This window comes from Erythrolamprus reginae, chromosome 5, assembly GCF_031021105.1.
Source record: "Erythrolamprus reginae isolate rEryReg1 chromosome 5, rEryReg1.hap1, whole genome shotgun sequence".
In the NCBI taxonomy this organism is placed as follows: Eukaryota; Metazoa; Chordata; class Lepidosauria; order Squamata; family Dipsadidae; genus Erythrolamprus; species Erythrolamprus reginae.
In genome coordinates this window covers 57,968,455-57,988,400 of record NC_091954.1, presented here as the reverse complement: position 1 = coordinate 57,988,400, position 19,946 = coordinate 57,968,455, and the positions used below count along the sequence as shown (strand labels likewise).

The 19,946-nt window shown below is 35.9% G+C and overlaps 2 protein-coding genes across 5 annotated transcripts in view; one reads left to right on the top strand and one right to left on the bottom strand.

The window, feature by feature from the left end:
* The window catches only part of ACSL5 (acyl-CoA synthetase long chain family member 5), a 58,774-nt gene extending 48,509 nt beyond the window's left edge, over window positions 1-10,265 (top strand). For all 4 annotated transcript variants that reach the window (XM_070752707.1, XM_070752708.1, XM_070752710.1 and 1 more), the window contains 7 exons: window positions 2,680-2,752; window positions 3,010-3,098; window positions 3,194-3,310; window positions 5,322-5,465; window positions 5,708-5,809; window positions 8,607-8,678; window positions 9,515-10,265. In XM_070752707.1, the coding sequence (XP_070608808.1) occupies window positions 2,680-2,752; window positions 3,010-3,098; window positions 3,194-3,310; window positions 5,322-5,465; window positions 5,708-5,809; window positions 8,607-8,678; window positions 9,515-9,652 (735 nt within the window). In that variant the 3' untranslated portion in view covers window positions 9,653-10,265. The remainder of the gene's footprint in view (window positions 1-2,679; window positions 2,753-3,009; window positions 3,099-3,193; window positions 3,311-5,321; window positions 5,466-5,707; window positions 5,810-8,606; window positions 8,679-9,514) is intronic.
* Window positions 10,266-10,411: 146 nt separating this feature from the next.
* ZDHHC6 (zinc finger DHHC-type palmitoyltransferase 6) overlaps window positions 10,412-19,946 on the bottom strand; it is a 28,374-nt gene continuing 18,839 nt past the window's right edge. Inside the window, exons 6-11 of the mRNA XM_070752712.1 lie at window positions 18,422-18,475; window positions 16,908-17,075; window positions 16,767-16,808; window positions 14,739-14,884; window positions 14,593-14,636; window positions 10,412-13,872 (exon numbers count right to left, since the gene is read on the bottom strand). Of these exons, the coding sequence (XP_070608813.1) occupies window positions 13,769-13,872; window positions 14,593-14,636; window positions 14,739-14,884; window positions 16,767-16,808; window positions 16,908-17,075; window positions 18,422-18,475 (558 nt within the window). The 3' untranslated portion in view covers window positions 10,412-13,768. The remainder of the gene's footprint in view (window positions 13,873-14,592; window positions 14,637-14,738; window positions 14,885-16,766; window positions 16,809-16,907; window positions 17,076-18,421; window positions 18,476-19,946) is intronic.

The following is a 19,946-nucleotide window of genomic DNA, read 5'->3' as shown; positions in this document are numbered from 1 at the left end:
TAGAAAAAGGAAGAGAAAGGGAGGGGGAGAAAGGAAAGAGGGAGGAAGGGGGGGGGAGAAAATTGAATGAAGGAGGGAGAGAAAGAAAGAGTAAGAAGTAGAAAGGATAGAGAAAAAGGAAGAGAGGGAGGGAGAGAAAATTGAATGAAGGAGGGAGAGAAAGAAAGAGTAAGAAGTAGAAAGGATAGAGAAAAAGGAAGAGAAAGGGAGGGAGAGAAAGGAAAGAGAGAGAAAGGGAGGGAGACAAAATTGAATGAAGGAGGGAGAGAAAGAAAGAGTAAGAAGTAGAAAGGATAGAGAAAAAGGAAGAGAAAGGGAGGGGGAAAAGGGAAAGAGGGAGGAAGGGGGAGAGAAAGAAGATATGAAGGAGGGAGAAAAAGAAAGAGAGATAGGAAGGAAAGAGGGAGAGAAAGGAATGAGAGAGAAAGGGAGGGAGAGAAAGGGAATGAAAGAGGGAGAAGGGGTGAGAGATAGAAAGGATAGACAGAAAGGGAGAGAAAGGAAAGAGAGAAAGGGAGGGAGAGGAAGGAAAGAGATGAGAGAGGAAGGAGGAGACAGAAAGAGAGGAAGGAAGGAAGAGAGAAAGAAAGAGGGATGAAGAAAGAAAGGAAGGAAGAGAGAGAAAGAGGGAGGGAGAGAGAAATAGAGCGAAAGGGAGGAAGAGAGATTTTTTTTCCCAAACTTTTTTTAGCGCCCCCCCCCCCTCCATGTTCCCCAGGATTTTGAAAATATGAAAAATGTGCCACGGCTCCAAAAAGGTTGGGAAACACTGGTCTAGAACAGAGGTCCCCAACCTTTTTTGCACCAGGGACCGGCTTTAAGCTAGACCAGTTTTCCATGGCCCGGGGGGGCTTTGGTCATATGGGGGTGGGGTTATGGAGGGGTGGAGCTTAGTGACGCAGCCCTCCACACTTCTCCACAGGGCGGGGAGAATCAGGAGGCTCCTTTGGCGGCTGGGGGCTGCCTGGCTTTGTGATTTTGGCTGGGGGGGGGAGTTAGGAAGGTCCTACTTCTCCCCCCCCAGCCAAAAATTCAAAGCCTATCTGCTGGATACGGGCGATGAGTGGGACAGAGCGGCGCGGAAGCCTCTTGCAGCAGCTGCCACAGCCACCGGCTTCGGCGCCGCTCGTTCCGCTCATCGCCCGTATGCAGCAGATAGGCTTTGAGTTTTTGGCTGGGGGGGGGAGAAGTAGGACCTTCCTAACCCCCCCAGCCAAAATCACAAAGCCAGGCAGCCCCCAGTCGCCAAAGGAGCCTCCTGATTCTCCCCTTTCTCCCCTTTGAATCCCGCCGGCCAAGAGCACTCGGGCAGCAGCTTCTGCCAGACATGGGGAATGAGCGGGACGAGCGGTGCCGAAGCCGGTGGCTGTGGCAGCTGCTGCAAGAGGCTTCGGCGCCGCTTTGTCCCACTCATCGCCCGTATCCAGCAGATAGGCTTTGAGTTTTTGGCTGGGGGGGGGGAGAAGTAGGACCTTCCTAAGTCCCCCCCAGCCAAAATCACAAAGCCAGGCAGCCCCCAGCCGCCAAAGGAGCCTCCTGATTCTCCCCACCCTGCCCGACGCCCCACCCTGTCCTGCATAATGTCCTCTGCCGGGAGGGCAGCGGCGCCGCGGACCGGCTGGAAAACCCCAACGGCCCGGTCCCGGTCCGCGGACCGGCAGTTGGGGACCTCTGGTCTAGAAAACAGTCTTTTAAAACAGTCTTTAAAAAAATAAGTCTAATAATTTGAACATTCTACAGATATTTATAGTTATTAACCTACCTCCTTGCATCCAGTTTCAGCAGTCCAACATTGCTGACAGTCCACGTCCCCGCAGTTTGCCTCCTTGCAGCTAGTTTCACTTTCAGTTTAGCATGTGGCCAGCCTGCTTGAAGCCTCAAATCAGATGAGGGTTAGGAAATTATTAATGAGTTGCTTAAGCTAATCAGGCTCTGTGCTGTTTTCTGCAAGGAGGTAAATTGTTGGGAGGCAGAACCAAAGGGTGGGGGTGGTTGGGTGAGGCTACACTCAGTGTATAAGACGCACCCAAAGTTTCATCCTATTTTGGGGAGCAAAAAAGTGTGTCTTATGCTCCGAAAAATACAGTAAGTTGTATTTTTAAACAGGCCTATCAACCAAACAGTGGGATCACTAGCATTGTTGAAAAGCTAATATTGTGGTAAATGAAAAGCCAACAATTCCTTGGTTTTTCTCTCTAAAAATAAGTGGGCAGTAGGCACAAGCTGGTTGGTTCTCTCCCCTTTCCCATATCCCCAAAATGGTGATGAACGGTTGTAGTTTGATGAACATTTACATTTTTAAATCAAATTCATTTTCTTACCGCTGCTTCTACTGCAATGGAAGTACTGTATGTTATATTTGTTTCATTAATTTGATTTGTATGGCCATCTATCTCAACAAATTACTCTAGGCAGTGAACAATCTTAAAATAAACTGAAAGCAAATTGTCATCAAAGCCACACAAATTAAAATACACACCAGCAGACAAAGATAACACTATTAATGGTTGTTAACACAACCAGAAGATGAGACCCTTTATTTTGACAGTATAGGGTTATACTGTAATTTCTGCCAGAGCTTTAACATTAAAATAATCTTGTCATGACCTATGTTAAAAACATAGAATTGCAAGTGAATCTCAAGAATGGTATAAATCAAGCTTTTGTCTTCCTTATCAGATTATAGAGGCATATGGTCAAACAGAATGCTCAGCTGCCTGCACAGCCACAATGCCTGGAGATTGGAAGGCAGGTGGGTTCTTAAAATTTCATGTTAGGACCATTTAGAACTGAGGAAATTTTTGGGAAATATAGGAGTTATAATGGTTTTCAAATGAGAGTCATAAGATAATATTAAAGTATGATTCTAGTTTAAATGTGCGTAGGATTTTCCACTGGGACCTTCAGCTTTTAATTCTTTTAATACTATTCTAATAAATTTTACAAAATATATACAAAAAACATCAGTCACATAGATTGTCACACTCTATTTTGGGTTGTGTTCTTTAGGTAATGTTGGACCTCCTCTACCCTGCAACATCATAAAACTTGAAGATGTCCCAGAAATGAATTATTTTGCCTCAAATAATGAAGGGGAAGTAAGTACTGTATATTTTTGTGTTTTAACATTATCTAACAATTTAGCTTTTTGAACCAAAAGCAATTGAACAGTAATACCATGTGTATTTCATAGGTGTGTATTAAAGGGCCAAATGTATTCAAAGGTTATCTGAAAGACCCTGAGAAAACAGCAGAAGCACTTGATAACAATGGATGGCTTCATACTGGAGATATTGGAAAATGGATGCCGGTAAGCAATTAATAATGGAAGGTTTTGGTTTCTACATTGTACTGTTAATTATTGTAGCAAGTCAATTATAGAAAATATTTCTTAAACTGTTTTCAGATGCTTAAAAGTGTTCCTTTGCAAAGAGAATTACTATTATACTTGGAATATTTAAGATAAATTGAGATATTACTAAAGGTAGGCTTAGTCCTCATATTTACTCTTGTTTGTACAATAATATGGATGACCTTAAATAGGAACAACATTTATGAAATATGAAATCTGACTTTTAGGTTTGGTAATTATAGTTTTCTGAAATGGTCCATAAATTTCTTTTACTTATAAACTGCATTTTCCATTGTTGCAGTGGTGAAATCTAAACATTTTTCTGACCTGTTCTGTGGGTGTGGCTTATTTTGTGGGCTTGGCTTGGATGGTCAGGTGTTTTGGCTTCAGACGGGCATGGCTTGGTGATCCTGTGACTCACTGGGCATGTTTGGGGGTCAGGTGACTGGGTTTGCATGGCCAACTTGTAAAATGTGGTGAAATTCACTTAACAATGCTTCTGCTTAGCAACTAAAATTGGGTGGCCTTGGCCAGAAGTGGTGTATCTCTTGTCACTGGCTGGATGCCAATTTTGGAAGGCAAGTAGGTGTGGGGGACCACCAGAAAGGCTGCGTAGAAGTCCACAAAGCATGTTGGGGTACAGGAAAGGGACTAGGCTGCTATGTCCCTTCCCTGCTACCCCAACATGTTTCCTGCCTTCCATGTGATGTTCCATTGCTTGCTTTCACAAGATGGACACAGGGACACTAAGAAGGCTGCATGGAAGGCAGGAAATCATGTTTGGGCTGTGGCCCACAGGGAATGTAATAGGGAAGGTAGGCTGGGATGATGTGGGGAGAGGGGCAGTTAGGCCACGACTTTGCAGGCTTACCTGGCAGGCAGATCAGGGGCACAGCCTTTCAGGCAGGCAAGTTGCAGAGCAGAGAATGGGCAGGGAAGGGTGAGTGACCAGTGACTGGTTCAGGAGCATGGACAGCCAGCCATCACTACTTCTCCAAACCATGTTTGGCCGTTGTTACTAGTACTGGAGAACTGGTCTGAACTGGAGCATTTCCTCCCGCATTGTTTCCATCTTTCCTTCCCACCAATACATACATATATTTCACATCCCCATCATAGTTCCCTCTAAGCTGAGCAGTGAGCAATCGCTCACTTAAAAATCATCAACTCAGAGTTTTCCAAACCTGCCCAGAAGCTGAGAGGGAAGGAGTGAGAGGGAAGGAGAGAGAGAGGAAGAGAGGAAGAGAGAGAAACAGATAGAAAAAAGAGAGGAAGGAAAAGAGAAAGAAAAAGAATGGGAGTAAGGAAGAGAGAAAGAAAATCAAAATCTAGTTTGAAACTAGCTCAACTATTTAAGTGGCATTTTGATATTGATAGAGTTGCCCTTTTATGAGCTCACTGTTATAGACACACAGTACAGTATTTTATTTTGAAATTCTCTGAGGCAAAACAGGGTGGGTTTTTTATTTGTTTGTTTGTTTATTTATTTATTATTTCTGTGCCGCCCAGTCCCAAAGGGACTGCCGGTCAGACACTATACTTTTCCACCCACCCACCCACCCAAAAAATTAGAGGGAACATATTTGCATCATAAGTGGTTTATTGTATTACCTACGTATTAAGCAGTAACTATTTGCAGGCCATTTGAGGTTTACAAAAAAAAAATCAGTGCCTAAAATTAATATCAATTTCTGGGGTCTCTTTAGCAAAAGAAACTGGCATCAGTTTTCAGTATTGAATTGGAATGGTTTTGGAAGCATTAGAAGCTGCGTAGTGAGTGGATAGATATTGTAATTGCCTTCTAAATCCTGCGTCTCACAAAACCCGAATTTCAGGTATTAAGCAATCATGCATCATTATTAAAATAAGCTCCTCACAAGTGTTACAAGGCACATAAGAAAATCTGTAACTGATTCCATTTCTATATAGTATGAATTATGAATTCTCACTTTATTACATTCTTTTGTAGAATAATGCATTGAAGATAATTGACAGAAAAAAGAATATCTTCAAATTATCCCAAGGAGAATATATTGCACCCGAAAAGATTGAAAACATCTATATCAGAGGTTCTTCTATAGCACAAGTCTTTGTGCATGGAGATAGCCTTCAGGTAACAATACGTTCCTTTGGAAATTCTACCTTGACTCCTAAAGGCTATTCTCTCCATTGCAAGATTACTTTTCAGTTTTTAATTATGGATTTCAAATAAATATCATGCTCAAACAAATTTTCGCCAAACATGAAATCTCTTCTCAAAAAAGAAGGGGTTTTGTATGTCTTGGAGACTATCTTGAGAAATACTTTCTTTTCTAAAGTGACTAAAATTTGAATATGTTCTTGCTTCCTAAACAGTCTTTCTTGGTGGGTATAGTAGTACCTGATGAAGAAACTCTTCCGGCATTTGCAGAAAACCTGGGAGTAAAAGGTTCATTTGAAGATCTTTGCAAAAATTCAGTAAGAAGACATACATTTTACTTTAAAAGAATTAAAAATTCCTTAATTTGTAAGATAAAAAAGTTTGAGCTAAATTTTATAATTAAATGTTATATGAAGTAATAGTTATTTAGGTCCACAAGTCACACAAGCTACAAAATGATTATTTGATTTTGGATGCACACATTATAAAGATATCCACTGTAGCTTGGAAAATATAGTTCAGTGGTTTCAATAGGGAAACTATCATGCTTTAGCATAATGTATAAAATGTGTCAGTATACACATGAGAAGAAAATGCCTGTCCTGAAATATATTACTTATCAAATCATCAGAACAAGAACCACTTATGACTTTTGCATTTATTTATGCCATAAAAATTGTCTTGTTGGCAGATTGAATTTAAATAAAATAACTAGAAATGGGAGAAAAAAGGTTGGCCAATAAAACAGTGATCCTAAACCAAGATTTAGCATTTCAAAGTGACATTACAGAATGAACTGAGAGTTCACATATTAATATCACAGTTCACAGTTCACATATTAATATCACTTTGCATTGCTGTTATATATTTTATATTAACATTTGCATTTATAATATCCAATTGCACTTATATTTTTTTGTTCAGGGCAAAATTGAAAGTTGGGTATTAATCTAGAAATTAGGAAAGATCTTGCAGAGGTACCTTGTGGAAATTATCATTTACAGGATTACAATAACTAGTAACTTGAACTGATTATTAATTACAGGTAGTCTTCAATTTAAGATTACAACTGGCATTACAATTTTTGTTGCTAAACAAGGCACTTGTTAAATGAGTTGTGCCTGACTTTGGGACCATTTTTGCCATAGTTATAAAGTGAATCATGGAGCTATTAAGTGAATCATGGAATTGTTAAATGAATCTGGCTTCTCTTATTGACTTTGCTTGTCAGAAGCCAGCTATGAAGGTGGCAACTGGGTGGCCCTGAGATGCTTCAATTGTCCTAAATATATCCTGATTGTCAAGTGCCTAAAGTTTAATCATGTGATTGTAGGGATGTAGTGATGCTTGTAATTGCAAGAACTGGAGTCGCAATTTACTTTTTCAATGCTGTTGTTATTTGAACAGTCCTAAACAAATGATTGCAAGTTGAGGATTTGTGTGTCTATGTCAGTGATGGGCAACCTTTTGAGCTTGGTGTGTCAAAATTCGCCAAAAAACTGAACATAACTCGGGTGGTGTGTCACCTTGAGAAAAAAACTGGGCGGCATAGAAGTATATTTATATACAGTATATATATATATAGGTAGGTAGGTAGGTAGGTAGGTAGATAGACAGATAAACAAACAAAAAATAAATATAAATATAAATAAATAACAAATCCCTTCTTTTTTATTAAAAGAAATTAATAATAAAACAAAACCAAACTCTATTACTATTAAAACTCTCTCTCTCTCTCTTTTCCTATCTTCTCTCTCTCACTCTTTCTCTCTCTCTCTCCCTTCCTTTCTTTCCTTCTCTCTTCCACTTTTTTCTCTTTCTCTCTTTTCCTTCCTTCCCCTCTTCCCCTCCCTCTCTTTCTCCCTCTCTCCCTTTATATTTATCTCTTCCTTCCTTCCTTCCTTCCTCTCTTCCTCCCTTTCTCTCTCCCTCTCGTTCACTTTTCTCTCTTTGGCGAACCCCCAAACTGTTCAGATTCAAGAAAAAGCTTATCAAGGGGGGTGGGGGGTTGTAAAAATCTAGTTATGAGCCACCAAAGGAGGAAGCAACGCAGGGGTTTTTTTCAGACTCTCTTTTTTGTGAGCCCAGCATGATTTTTTTAAATTACAAATTAATAACCCGGTAAGGGTTTACCTTAGCACCGTCTCCTGTAACACCGTTCTGGAAGGCGAGCAGGGAGCAGAGGGGCGAGGGCGAGGGGTCCAGACCCTGAAATAGGCCTGCAACCCCCTCCCCTCGCTCCCAGCGGCCCCTGTGAGCCAACCACCGTTCGTGGTGGGCTCCGATGCTTGGTGCCGCGCCAATCAGCTGGGAGGCGGTGCCCCCCCAGCTGAAACTGACGTCCAGCCGGGTGATTCTTCCCCCGGCCGGACAGGCATGCTTGTGCTGCCAAAGGCAGCGTGTGGGTGAGCCTCCGCTCCGCGCAGGCACGCCCAGCTGGGAGGCGGTGTTCTCACCCCTCCCAGCCATCGCAAATATCGGCCCGGGCGAAAATCGCCCGGCCTCTTAATTAAGGGGAGAGGAAAAATAATAATAATAATAATAATTGTGGTTGCAATTGCACTCCCTAAAGCTCCGTTTCTCCGGCGGCCGCTGTATCACCGAAAATGGCTACGCGTGTCAGTGCTGACACGCGTGTCATAGGTTCGCCATCACTGGTCTATGTGATACGAGTTGATTTAGTTCTTGATATCTCTAACTTGAAAAAATAAAATAAAATGATGTCTTTTAATTGAAGAAAAACAAATCTGTAAAGAAAAATATGAAATATTGGCGTAAACAAAATTCATCTAAATGGATTAAGTAATGAAAGAAACAATTTCCATGAATATGCTAACTAGGAAGAATTAATTTATAGAGGTAATTTTAATGACATTTCTTAGCATTTATCCTACAAACATTTCAAGTCGGAAAGTTTGAATTATTTTAATTGTTATATCATGCAGAAAGATTAATCAGGTTTACTACTTGTTTTGTTTGTGTGCTTGTTTTGAATTTTATTATTTTCAGTCTATATTTGACTTACACTGTCAAAAAAACAGTTTTATCTACATTTCGGTTAGTATTATTTAAAGAGATAAACTGTTAACAATTAAAATCCATTTCTGTTTCAAGGTAGTGAAAAATGCTATATTGATGGAAATGAACAATTTGGGAAAAGAAGCTGGCCTTAAGACCTTTGAACAAGTAAGTAATTATCTAGGAAATTGCTGAAGATGATGATTTTTATAAGGAATTCAAAGAATCAAAGAATCAATGGAGAAACTCCTACTATGATGAACACCTGAAAGTTGTGCTGTCCCTAAATTACGTTTCTACTTTACCCTCCTGAGATTTGATATGAAAGATGAATAATTGTATAATCCTTTTATTTGTGTTGAAAAGATGCTTGATTTCATAAACAGAAAAGTGCTATAATACCCTAATTTGGAACAGACTCTAATACCAAGATATATTTGTGATCACAAACCTTTGCACATACTATGATTCCTATATGTTTTAATGAGGTCAAATTGATATTATCATTTACAACGGATTTCCAAAAGACTTCAGAATTCTTAATGACATATTTCTAATATCCTGAAATATGTAGTTTGAATCTTCATTCTTGGCCTTTGACAAATGGCACACAATTAATACAATAATAATTTTTTGGCGAGGTTTTCAGACAGTAATGCTTCATTTTCCACATTATTCCAAATTGAGATAGACCTTGGACACTTGTTATGAGTATAAATTCAGTGGAAGATAAATATAAAAAATAAAATAAGAATGTTATAAACCAGTTATCAAACTAGCGGCCTGAAGGCTAGATGCATCACGCACAGGCCATATTCAGCTCCACAAAGACAAAAAATATTGATACATCATGTGACATGATTGAGATTGACACCTGTGCTATAAACTGTCCCCTCTGTTACGCTATTCTTTGATTTAACATTTGTCAGTAAAATGGTAACTGCCTTTGTGGTAGTTATGTGTATCAAACATTTTTGATTATGACAAAATATTTTCTCCACCAGGTGAAATACATCCACCTTCATCCAGAACTATTTACAATTGAAAATGGATTCTTAACCCCAACACTGAAATCAAAAAGACCAGATCTCGTCAAACACTTCAGGAGTCAAATTGATGCTCTTTATGCTTCTGATATGTAAAGGAATGAAGGCCAGCTTGATTTGAATATATTGAAAGGGAATTATGATAGTGCCTAACTGGCAAAGGGAACTCCTACAAGAAACCAGTAAACATAGTATATGTGTACTGTTAGGAGGAGAGAGAGTCCTATTTAGTGTTACATGCCCAGGAAGACAAAGCGACTGCACTGGTTTCAAATATTTAAAACTTTTGGGGAAACTATATTGTATTTTATTGTATAACCCTAATTGAGATGGAAAAGTGTTAAATTGTTTAAAAATATATTTAAAAAACTGACTTTATGGGAAAATATGAACTATCACACTATTAAGAGAACATAATGAACATATTGTACTCATTTGACTGAGTTGTTATGGCAATTTACTAGATATTAACTACATAACAAGGATAATGTAATATATAATTTGGGGGATTGGAGGATTCTGTCTTTAAAACTGTAAAATACACTTCATTTATCTATAGGATGTACCACTTATAGGTGACCACTTACATATATTAGCATCAATTGTATATATGTTTAAAATGGTATATCCAATTCTGCTAAAACACAAAATGACTATATTTGCTAACTGAAACTTGCCATGTGAAAAATAAAAACCTAATAGAAGAAAATATCCTAAAATATTTGTCAATTTACCTTTTCCCAAAACATTTGGAATATTCTAAAACTCGTGATTAATTTTAATTTTATACTCGGTTCACACTGTAGCCAAACAAAACCATGATATAATGACCTAAAATATAAATAAGATAAACAATTTTTTCTTTGAACACAACTAATTTATTTCATTGGAACTTAGATAGAATAAGTAAATATACTGTTTGCTTGCAATAATTAAACAATTCTTTATTTAAGCTTACTTTAATTTTGACGGGTTCAGAATTATTTTCAATTTCTGGAATGTCATAATTCTAATTGATAAGTGCAATCTAATTAAAATGTAATGACTCTTTGGTTAAATAGGTCATATATTGTATTTCTCACTTGAGATATTACCAAGCAATGCAAAATAGTCCATTTCACAGTCACGCATTGATGATTTTAAATATTTTCTATACTATTACAGACCTAAGATGATTTTCATGTACAATGCATCAGGCATCTTTGCCAATGACAGATGCTAAAATAAGGTTCAGTACAATTTCAGGGATAGGATTAATGGAAAATATAGGTATTTTGGGGTTGTTTTAGTAAAGGGAATTACATTTAACAAGATAACACTCAAATTTTTCAGTAGTAAAAATTTAAACAAATGTAGACAATCAACAATATAAACAAAACAAAAGAGCCATTTTCAATGCCATGATTTGTGTCATTATACATATCAACAACTTCAAATAGGCCTGTAAGATGGCTTCTTCATACTGATCATCTTCATTTAGGCTAAAACAAAATTTTGTTGTTATCACATTGAAGCCATAATTTTTGGTACCCTAAAGATCATGTTCTGAATCACAAAAACCAGCAATAGCTTCTACTAGCCATTGGAACTTTGACAGATATTATCTTTTTTGAACATACATCTTAAACTTTTTCTATATTTTCCACCCAACCTAGTTCTGAAGCAATTCATTAAAAAAATCTTCCTATACTTTGTTATTTGTGAAACTATAGGAACATACTTTGTATAGTATGTACAAAGTATATTTATTCTTTTTTATTTGATACAGTTCTGCTTAATGTCACTGTTGAAAAGTTTATGCTTTTCTGTTATGAACATCACTTTCTCCCATTTGCTCTTCTCTGAAAGACAAGTGCTAAACTTTCATTCTTGAGTGAAGTTATAGACTAATTGCCTCTTTATTAGTGTAAATTAGATGCAGTTACAGTAGTTTATGCCACCAAAAGCAAGAGTCTGGAATGTATCCGATAACTGAAATGTACTAATGTCAAAATCCTTACTGAGTTGGTAATTTGCTTTTCTATGAATTGTTTTCTGCAATAATGCTTCACCACAACTTTCTTAACTTTCTGCCATTTTTAATACCTAAGGGGTAGTTGTTGATTTATTCATTGAGCAAAAATGCATGTGCTTAGAATGACATCTTTTAACTTAGCTCGCTGCTGGTTCACTTCCTCCCACACCATGAGGGTGTATGCGTAAAGCGCGTGTGTGCAAGCGCAATGCTGAAAAAAAAAATCCAAAATATAAAGCCAAAAACAAAGACACTGCTAAAAACTCAGATTTTTTGAATGCACAGGAGAAAAAGGTTCTCAGGAAAAAAATCCCCCCCCCCCCCCCGCGAAAAGATGGTTGCATCTACAGACCAATACTAACAGAACTGGTTTTGTAATGTCATTGTGACATCACCAGCAGGCTGCTACTGGTTTGGGTGAACCAATCCAAACACACCTCTGCAACATACAATTAATACTGACTAGCCGACCAGGCATTTTTGCATATTTTGCTGTAGAGCAATACATTTTAGATTAGATTAGAATTTATTTTAGATTAGATTAGAATAGAATTATTTAATGGCCAAGTGTGATTGGACACACAAGGAATCTGTCTTTGGTGCATATGCTTTCAGTATACATAAAAAGAAAAGATACATTCATCAAGAATCATAAAATACAACACTTAATGATAGTCATAGGGTACAAATAAGCCATCAACTCATATTATAGTGCGGCATTATATGTCAATTTATTTGTATGTATGCAGTTTGCAGGGGCTACAACAGCAGAACTCTGTTGGTTTTCAGGTGGGACATCACTAGCCTTTCAAAGGTTTTCATAACTTAAAGCCACTGTTAGACCAACTGGTCTGTAATCATTCAGTTCCTTTATGAAGGGCTTCTTTGGCACTGGGATGATAGTGGAGCGTTTGAAACAAGAAGGAACATAGCACATCTCTAGTGATTTCTTGAAGATTCGGGTGAAGATGGCGGCCAGTTGGTCAGCACATTTTCACAACTAGGCAAACGTGTGGACTTCAATTCTTAGAATTTCAAAACTACTTTGCTTATTGGGGAATTCTGAGAGTTGCAGTTCATATTTCATATATTTGTCAAATTGGAAAAGCATTGCTATAGAGGAATTTATTCTTATCTTGAGGAGGAGGTGGAAAAGGTAACATGGCTTATCAGACCCGTAGAAAGAACAGCCATACTTTGGCCTATTGTCTTTAAAAGGGATGTGTGTGTAAAGGTTTTGGATAAACTTTCAATATATATTTCAATAAAACGATAAAGTGGAATTCTTGTGATGTTTGGTTTTTGACCTGGCCTATTTGAAAAGTTAACTGCAACCAAATTACACTTCTCTATTTCAATTGTTAATACTTTTTTAATGCATGCATTTGTTTGATTATTGATAGAAACTTGTCCTGAGAAGTAGCAAAAAACTTAGTAGTTCACCAGAAAAATCAGATGTTGAATGAACATTACCTTCAGAGAGAGAAAGAAAGTGCTACAATTTACCCCTGCTGATTGGATACAACATTTCATTGAATCTATAGATTCAGACTGGAGAAAGTAGTATAGTAATAATTAGATGCCACACATTGTACTATACAAAAGCAAACAGTGCTCTCATGGGTTAGTTGTGAATTGTTATCTGGTTTTGTAATTTTGTTGCAAAAATTCAACAATTTATCTCTAAAGATGCACCAAAGAGTAAATATAACATTTTCTATTTTATTTTTGTTTAATAAAAATCACATGATATTAAAATTAAAAAATAAAATAAATCAAAAAAGAATCAGCTGTTAACTCAGTTGCATTCATTCACATAGTCCTTTCAACTTTAAAGATGGCAATAAAAAAGTAATTTGAGGAATGTAAATAATGAGAATACTATATATTTTTAAATAAGCAGCACCTAAGCATCAGAAAAAAATGTAGCTCTTATGTTTCTTCAGATTATATAATAAAATTAAATTTAAAAAGCAGGCCAAATATGCTCTATATTGTAAAAGATTTAATATGAAAAAGCGTCCATGGAATGGCTTTCTCCCTTTTAAAAATGGCAAAAGATGATTAGTATTATGGCACTGAAACTCATCCTTGCAAACACACAACATATGATCCTTGTTCCATACATAAGAATATATACAAATATTCAAGTAGAAGGACAGTGGTCCAAAGCAAACTTTTCCAGTTATCAGTAAGCGTCATCTTGTTTTCTTTTCTCCATCCAATGGATGATCTGATTCAGAATCATACATGCATTTTTCCACACATTTTCTTGGGAACCAACCTCTGATCCTCTCCCCATCTAATAGTGAGAAAGAACAGCAGAATTTTTTTAAAAAACCGTACCACTTGCAGATTTTTCTTCCCTGTCCTATCGTTATGAAATCTGTGCCTTATGGAAAACTGTGTAACATCTGCAAAACTAAACTCTATTTTCAGTTTTCACAATTTTTCTTCAAGAGATAAGGCATGACTAAGATTTTGTCTATATTAATCATGTTGCTGTGAGTTTATTTAGAAGTATTCTATGACAGCATCTGCCATTCTTGTTTTAACAACTTGAAAATAAATGAAGTTCCTAATAGCACAAACGTACAGATGGCAAACTTGAAGTTTATCTCATAATCTCCATATGAAATATATTTAAAAATACACTCTTAATCCAGTCATTTAAATTAACTCAATTTTTCTAGTTACTAGATACACTTTTGGAATACTCTAAATTCTAAAATGCTGGAAGATGGACAAATTATCTATTTTGCATGGTGGCATAGTACTTTTCTATCTTTATGTACTGATTTATACCACAGATTTTCCTATGTAGAATTACTTAACTTCCTGTCCTCCAAGTCTACTGAATTCACATTAAACTATTTCAAATTGGCTTTTCACATTTTTATTACAGATTTAATGGATTTTGCATTTGGAATCCCTAAAAATAATGTACTTAAGACATAAAATACATTTAAACTACATTATGAAATGGAAATAAGAAAGTCTATCTTTGAAACAAAGTAATTACCATTCGTTGGCAGGTCAGTAATTTTGTCGCCATACATCCAATGCCAAAAATTAAAAAAAAAAAGAATAAAGAATTAAACATACAGCACTTGTTTACCTTTGCAACATTTTTAATAGTTTGAAGTAATCATATATAGAGATACTAACTTCAGTCCTCGGGTGGCTAAAATGTGGTCTCCTTTGCAAAGGACAATTCTAGGTTCTTCAGTGCATGGAGTTGTACAGAAAGTCCTTACACCTTTCGTGACAGGGCAAAAGGCACCATTATAGTCTTCTTTTGCTTGGTACCTTACCTTAAAAATGTGAATTAAAAAGAATTGCTTAAGATAACTTGCTGGTTACAAACAATTGATTATAAAATTGTAAGAAGGCTAAGAAATTTTAGAATCAGATATTTTTGTTGGTTCAGAACATTTGAGACTTTTTAAAAATACGTGACATTGTCAAGCAATGCCGTTGAAACCTCAAAGATGGAAATAATATTATGCAAATGAAAGAAAGGATTTTGAAATTAATGCACCTAGTCAAGATGGTGAAATAGACTGCTTTCCTTAGAGACAATTTGACTAAATTTCATGCAATGTGGAAGCCATTACTAGATTTCTTTCAAGATAAAGAAAGAACCAAGCTTTGGGTTTTGAAGATTATTTTGGATTTGCCTAGAGCAGTGCTTCCCAAATAGTGGGACGCACCCGCCTTGGAGGCATGGAGCAATGTCAGGTGAGGCGCATAACCCTGGGGAATGTGCTTTTTTTGCTGCAGGAAGTACATGCCTACATGACACTTGTACTCGTATCTCCTTTGCATTACTTGGCATTGTGACAACGGAAGCCCATTCTAAAAGAAAACTTCTTGCAAGTTCAATCAAACTTCTCAAACTCACAAGACATTTTCTTTTAGAATGGGCTGCCCTGGACACAATGCTGAGGAACATGATGGAGGTACTGGTACAAGTGTCAGGTAGGACGCAGTCAAACAGGAAACAGATTGAAATGTTATAGAGAAATTTGGAGTGTTTAAAAAGCCATTATGTCTCTTACACATCACTCAGACACTTAAGACAGTACTCAAAAAATGAAATGGTATAGAAAATTTTTGAGAGAAATTATAAGATATTACAAGATATAACATTTGGAGTGGGTGAATTTAATTTCATTAAAAAAAATTAAAATTATGTATACTGACTGAATGTTTCAAAAATGAAAGATTTGTGGAACATTATAATTTTATCTCGTTATCTGTCCACAACTATTTGCTCAAAGGTAACATGAATTTCCAGAGAGCCAGTTTGGTATAGTGGTTAAGGCATCAGGTTAGAAATTGAGACCATATCTTCTAGCCTCACCTTAGTCACAAAGCCAGTTGTTGTCTCAGCCTTAGGAAGGAGACAATGGCAAACCACTTTTGGAATCTTGGCCCCAAAGAGGCAAGACTGAGTCAAAGGCACCCAAAAAGAATTATTGAGTTTGTATACTTATGGTGGAAAGCTATACGTATCCAGAATGTATACAGACATAAAGCTTTGCAAGGGACTGTTTTCTCCCATCTGCTTGACAGCTTTGACCGACTGGAAAGCAGCTGTTTTACCAGAGAAGTCGTGGTCTGCGTAGTGTAAAAATGAACTATTGATCTAATTGTTTGATATAAGCCAAATGTATAGGGTTCCATTCTCTAAGAATGTTTAATCAAAGGATTTGTATTATCTATTATAGAGAAAAATTATACCTTTTGTCAGGCAATGTTACTGAAATTCTAACATTTCAGGAGATATGTCTAAAGGAAGTATTTGTTCAGCATTTTCAAAGCATTCCATAACTGGTAGGTTAATGACTAATCAAAACAGAATCAATTAAAATTTTCAACACAGAGAAATAACTCATAAGCAATTATTTATAATTTATTCTTCTCCTTTTATTTGATTCTTTTTTCTTGCTTCTATTTCTTTCCATTAAGCAAAAGACATTTATAATATCACACACATCGTACGATAAATTACAACACATCTATAGAAACATTACTTTATTCTATAATGTCATTATTAGAGTTCACTGTTTTACCCCACATACTGTTCTAAAATGTAACATGAAATCCTACAGCTCTTAATTTTCAAAATGATACTATACTAAGATAATATGGCAATATAGACAGAAATGTGATGAATTGCTGATCACTTACACTTCTTACTCTCTTATCAGCTTTCTGTTTTAACTGTTCAATCTGAAAGATATGAAGCAGCATTTTAATAAAGCCAATTGTTCAATGCATTTACTTCACAATAATAGGCGTGTAAAGGAAAAACAATAAAAAATAGCATACCGTTAAACTGTATTGATGGCAACCTTCTCTTACAGGCCATTCAAAGCCATCTCCTTCTGGAGTTCCAGACCATGTAAAGACTTGCTTGAAGTTATCCCATCTGCTTCCCAGGTCATAAGGAAATATAAAGACTTCTTTTGTTTGATAATACTGAATGCGGTCTTTGGCCTGCAAGGAATGTATACAAATACAGTTGACAAGAAACCCCCCCTCTCAATTACATGAACATATTAGATTTCTAACATGGAGGAACTTTCATATTACTCAAAATTTAAATTTGTAATTATGGTAGTAAAAAATTAGAAAGGTTCAACTAAGATTAAAAAAAATCCCAGGACCCACAGCCACATGCAAGACAAAGGGATTTTTTCCTTTCATTGCAGATTGCTATACTATTTGATACTTATCTTCTAATGCTGGAGAAGTAGCTACAAATAGGAACAGAGAGAACAAAACACCTTATATTATCTATACAAGCAGAACCGTCATGTTTTGATAAGTGTAATGTGAGATGGCATATTTTAACTTGTTATTTAAATACAGTGCAAACTTTTTAAATCATGCATTCTTCAGGATTGAATCAGGCCAAAATATTATTGGTTCAATTTATATTGAGTATTAAAAGAGACAGTTCTATGTCAGAAGTATTAAATAAAAATAGTTGCATTTAAATAGGAAAATATCTTCCTATACCATAAATCAAACTACTGTATTTGTGATTTCATATTTCACTGTTTCTTAAAATCCCTGTGCTGATTCACATTAATTCCTTAAAGTTTTTACTGTATACTGACCTCTAGTGATGCAATGATATCACATATTAAAATTTATTTCTGGAATTATTTCTGGAATTATTATTATTCTCAGAATGGATGTGGGAGGTGTTCAGTAATGTCAATCATTTGTTTGTTTAACCATGACTTACTGAATAAACTAAAATTGGCTACATTTGCAAAATATATGGAGTTATAAATGATGGTTGTCATATAACAATAGCTGGATTAATTCAGCTATTAATCAGAATGAAGGAAATTCTATAGTGGAGAAAAAACAGACTATCCTTTCTTAAAAAACAACAACCTAGTTTTGTGATTTTCACATCTAAATATCAGAAGAGCTATTTAGTTGGAAAGATTTTCTTCCATCCTCTCTTTCTTTTTCTAGTGAGCAGCTTCTTAGGATACAGAAGCTCAAATGAAGCTGAGCTGCAGCAATTGCCAAATATATAAATTTGAATTTAAGAATGACAAAAGGACAGATTTATAATGAGCCAAGAGAAATGGATAATTTTTTTAAAAATTCAAGTTGGCTTAAACCCAACATTTAAAAGGCAATAATGGCTATGTGATGAAAGACCTTAGAAAATGTGTGAAAAGGTTGTAAAAGCCCCTGGCTTAATTAAATCACATAAACAGGAAACACAATACTATTTATCAACAACTACTACAAACTATTACCTCCGTAGCATAATATGTACCGGTATTTAAATGAGTATGAGAATAATTACTTTTTACCTTTTCTTCAATCCATGATTCTATTGAAGTTTTATTTCTTAATATGATTTTCATCTAAAAAAAATTACAAAGATTAGCTCATGCCTACAATGTATGTCATTCCACAAAAATTGTATTCAGAACACTAGATCAAAAATGAAAAACAGAAAACCTGTAATGTCTATAATTTGAATGAATGTACCAATATTGCAATGTTAAATGTCGAATTCTTTGTATTTCTGGATTCAATATACTCAAGGATACTTCTTCTATCCAACCATTGTCCCATTTATTTTTTATTTCTAAACTATCTGAACCCAACTACTAAATTCAATATTATAAATAGCATAGCAAATAATCATAAATGCAGGAATCTTACATTTCCATAGATGCATTAGTGTTTACGTTTATTTTAATTTTTAAGAATTAAAATCTCAGATAGTCTTCTGGAAAGTTTTGAATTTGTAACAAACATACATCTCCCTATTGTTCTATCATTCCATTCATTTGGTTAAATTATAAGCAATTTTAGGACTTCATTAATCTGTCCTGTTATTCATTATTGTGCATCTGAACTCTTTTGCAACATCTGAACCTAAAGTAAACCATCACTCCCTTCCTTTTGTTTGTTACACCAGGAAAATCCTTCTCTCCCATACTATTTCTTTTAAACATAAATTACCCAAAGAATATCTTTCTTCCATAATGCTGCACAAGAAACAGCTACTAGAAGAAAATCTTGGTAGTGTACGTTTTGGGTTTTCTAGAACAGCAGATTCAGAATTTCAAAATTGTTTTAACTTAAGGAAATGATAAGACTCATTTTCAATGAAACTACAACTTTTATTACTAGGCATAACTCCAGAAAAAAAATGAACAAAAATAATTTAACAAGTTATATACACACAACAGTGAGAATAAATTTTGTTCAACATTTGAAAGAAAGATACAATTTCAAAAATATCTGACTGGAAACTTAAACTTGGAAAAGATGTAGCAATGGCAAAACTAGCAATACATAAACAAAATAAAAAATTAATCAGATTTAAGTAAAAACAACTCCCATACAATACATTACACAGTATGCCAAATATGATCAGTTACAGTCTGGTTTCTAAGGAGGTCTAAATATCTAAAAGCATTGTAAATTAGCAAATGTATAATAAAAATGGAGAAGTTAGAAACGTAATAGTTTTTCTTTCTTTCTTTGTATTTCAATTCTTCTTAAATATGCTTGGCTTATCTATCTATATAAGAAGATGATAGGTGATAGCTAGCTAGCTAGCTAGATAGATGATAGATAGAGAAAGAGAGAGAGAGAGAGAGAGAGAGAGAGAGAGAGAGAGAGAGAGAGAATGTATATATTTTGTTATACAGTGATCCCTCGATTAGCGCGGGGGTTACGTTCCAAGACCTCCCGCGCTAATCGATTTTCCGTGTTATAGTGGTGCGGAAGTAAAAACACCATCTGTGCATGCGCGCCCTTTTTTTTCCATGGCTGCACATGCGCAGATGGTGGAGTTTGCGTGTGGGCAGCGGGGAAGAC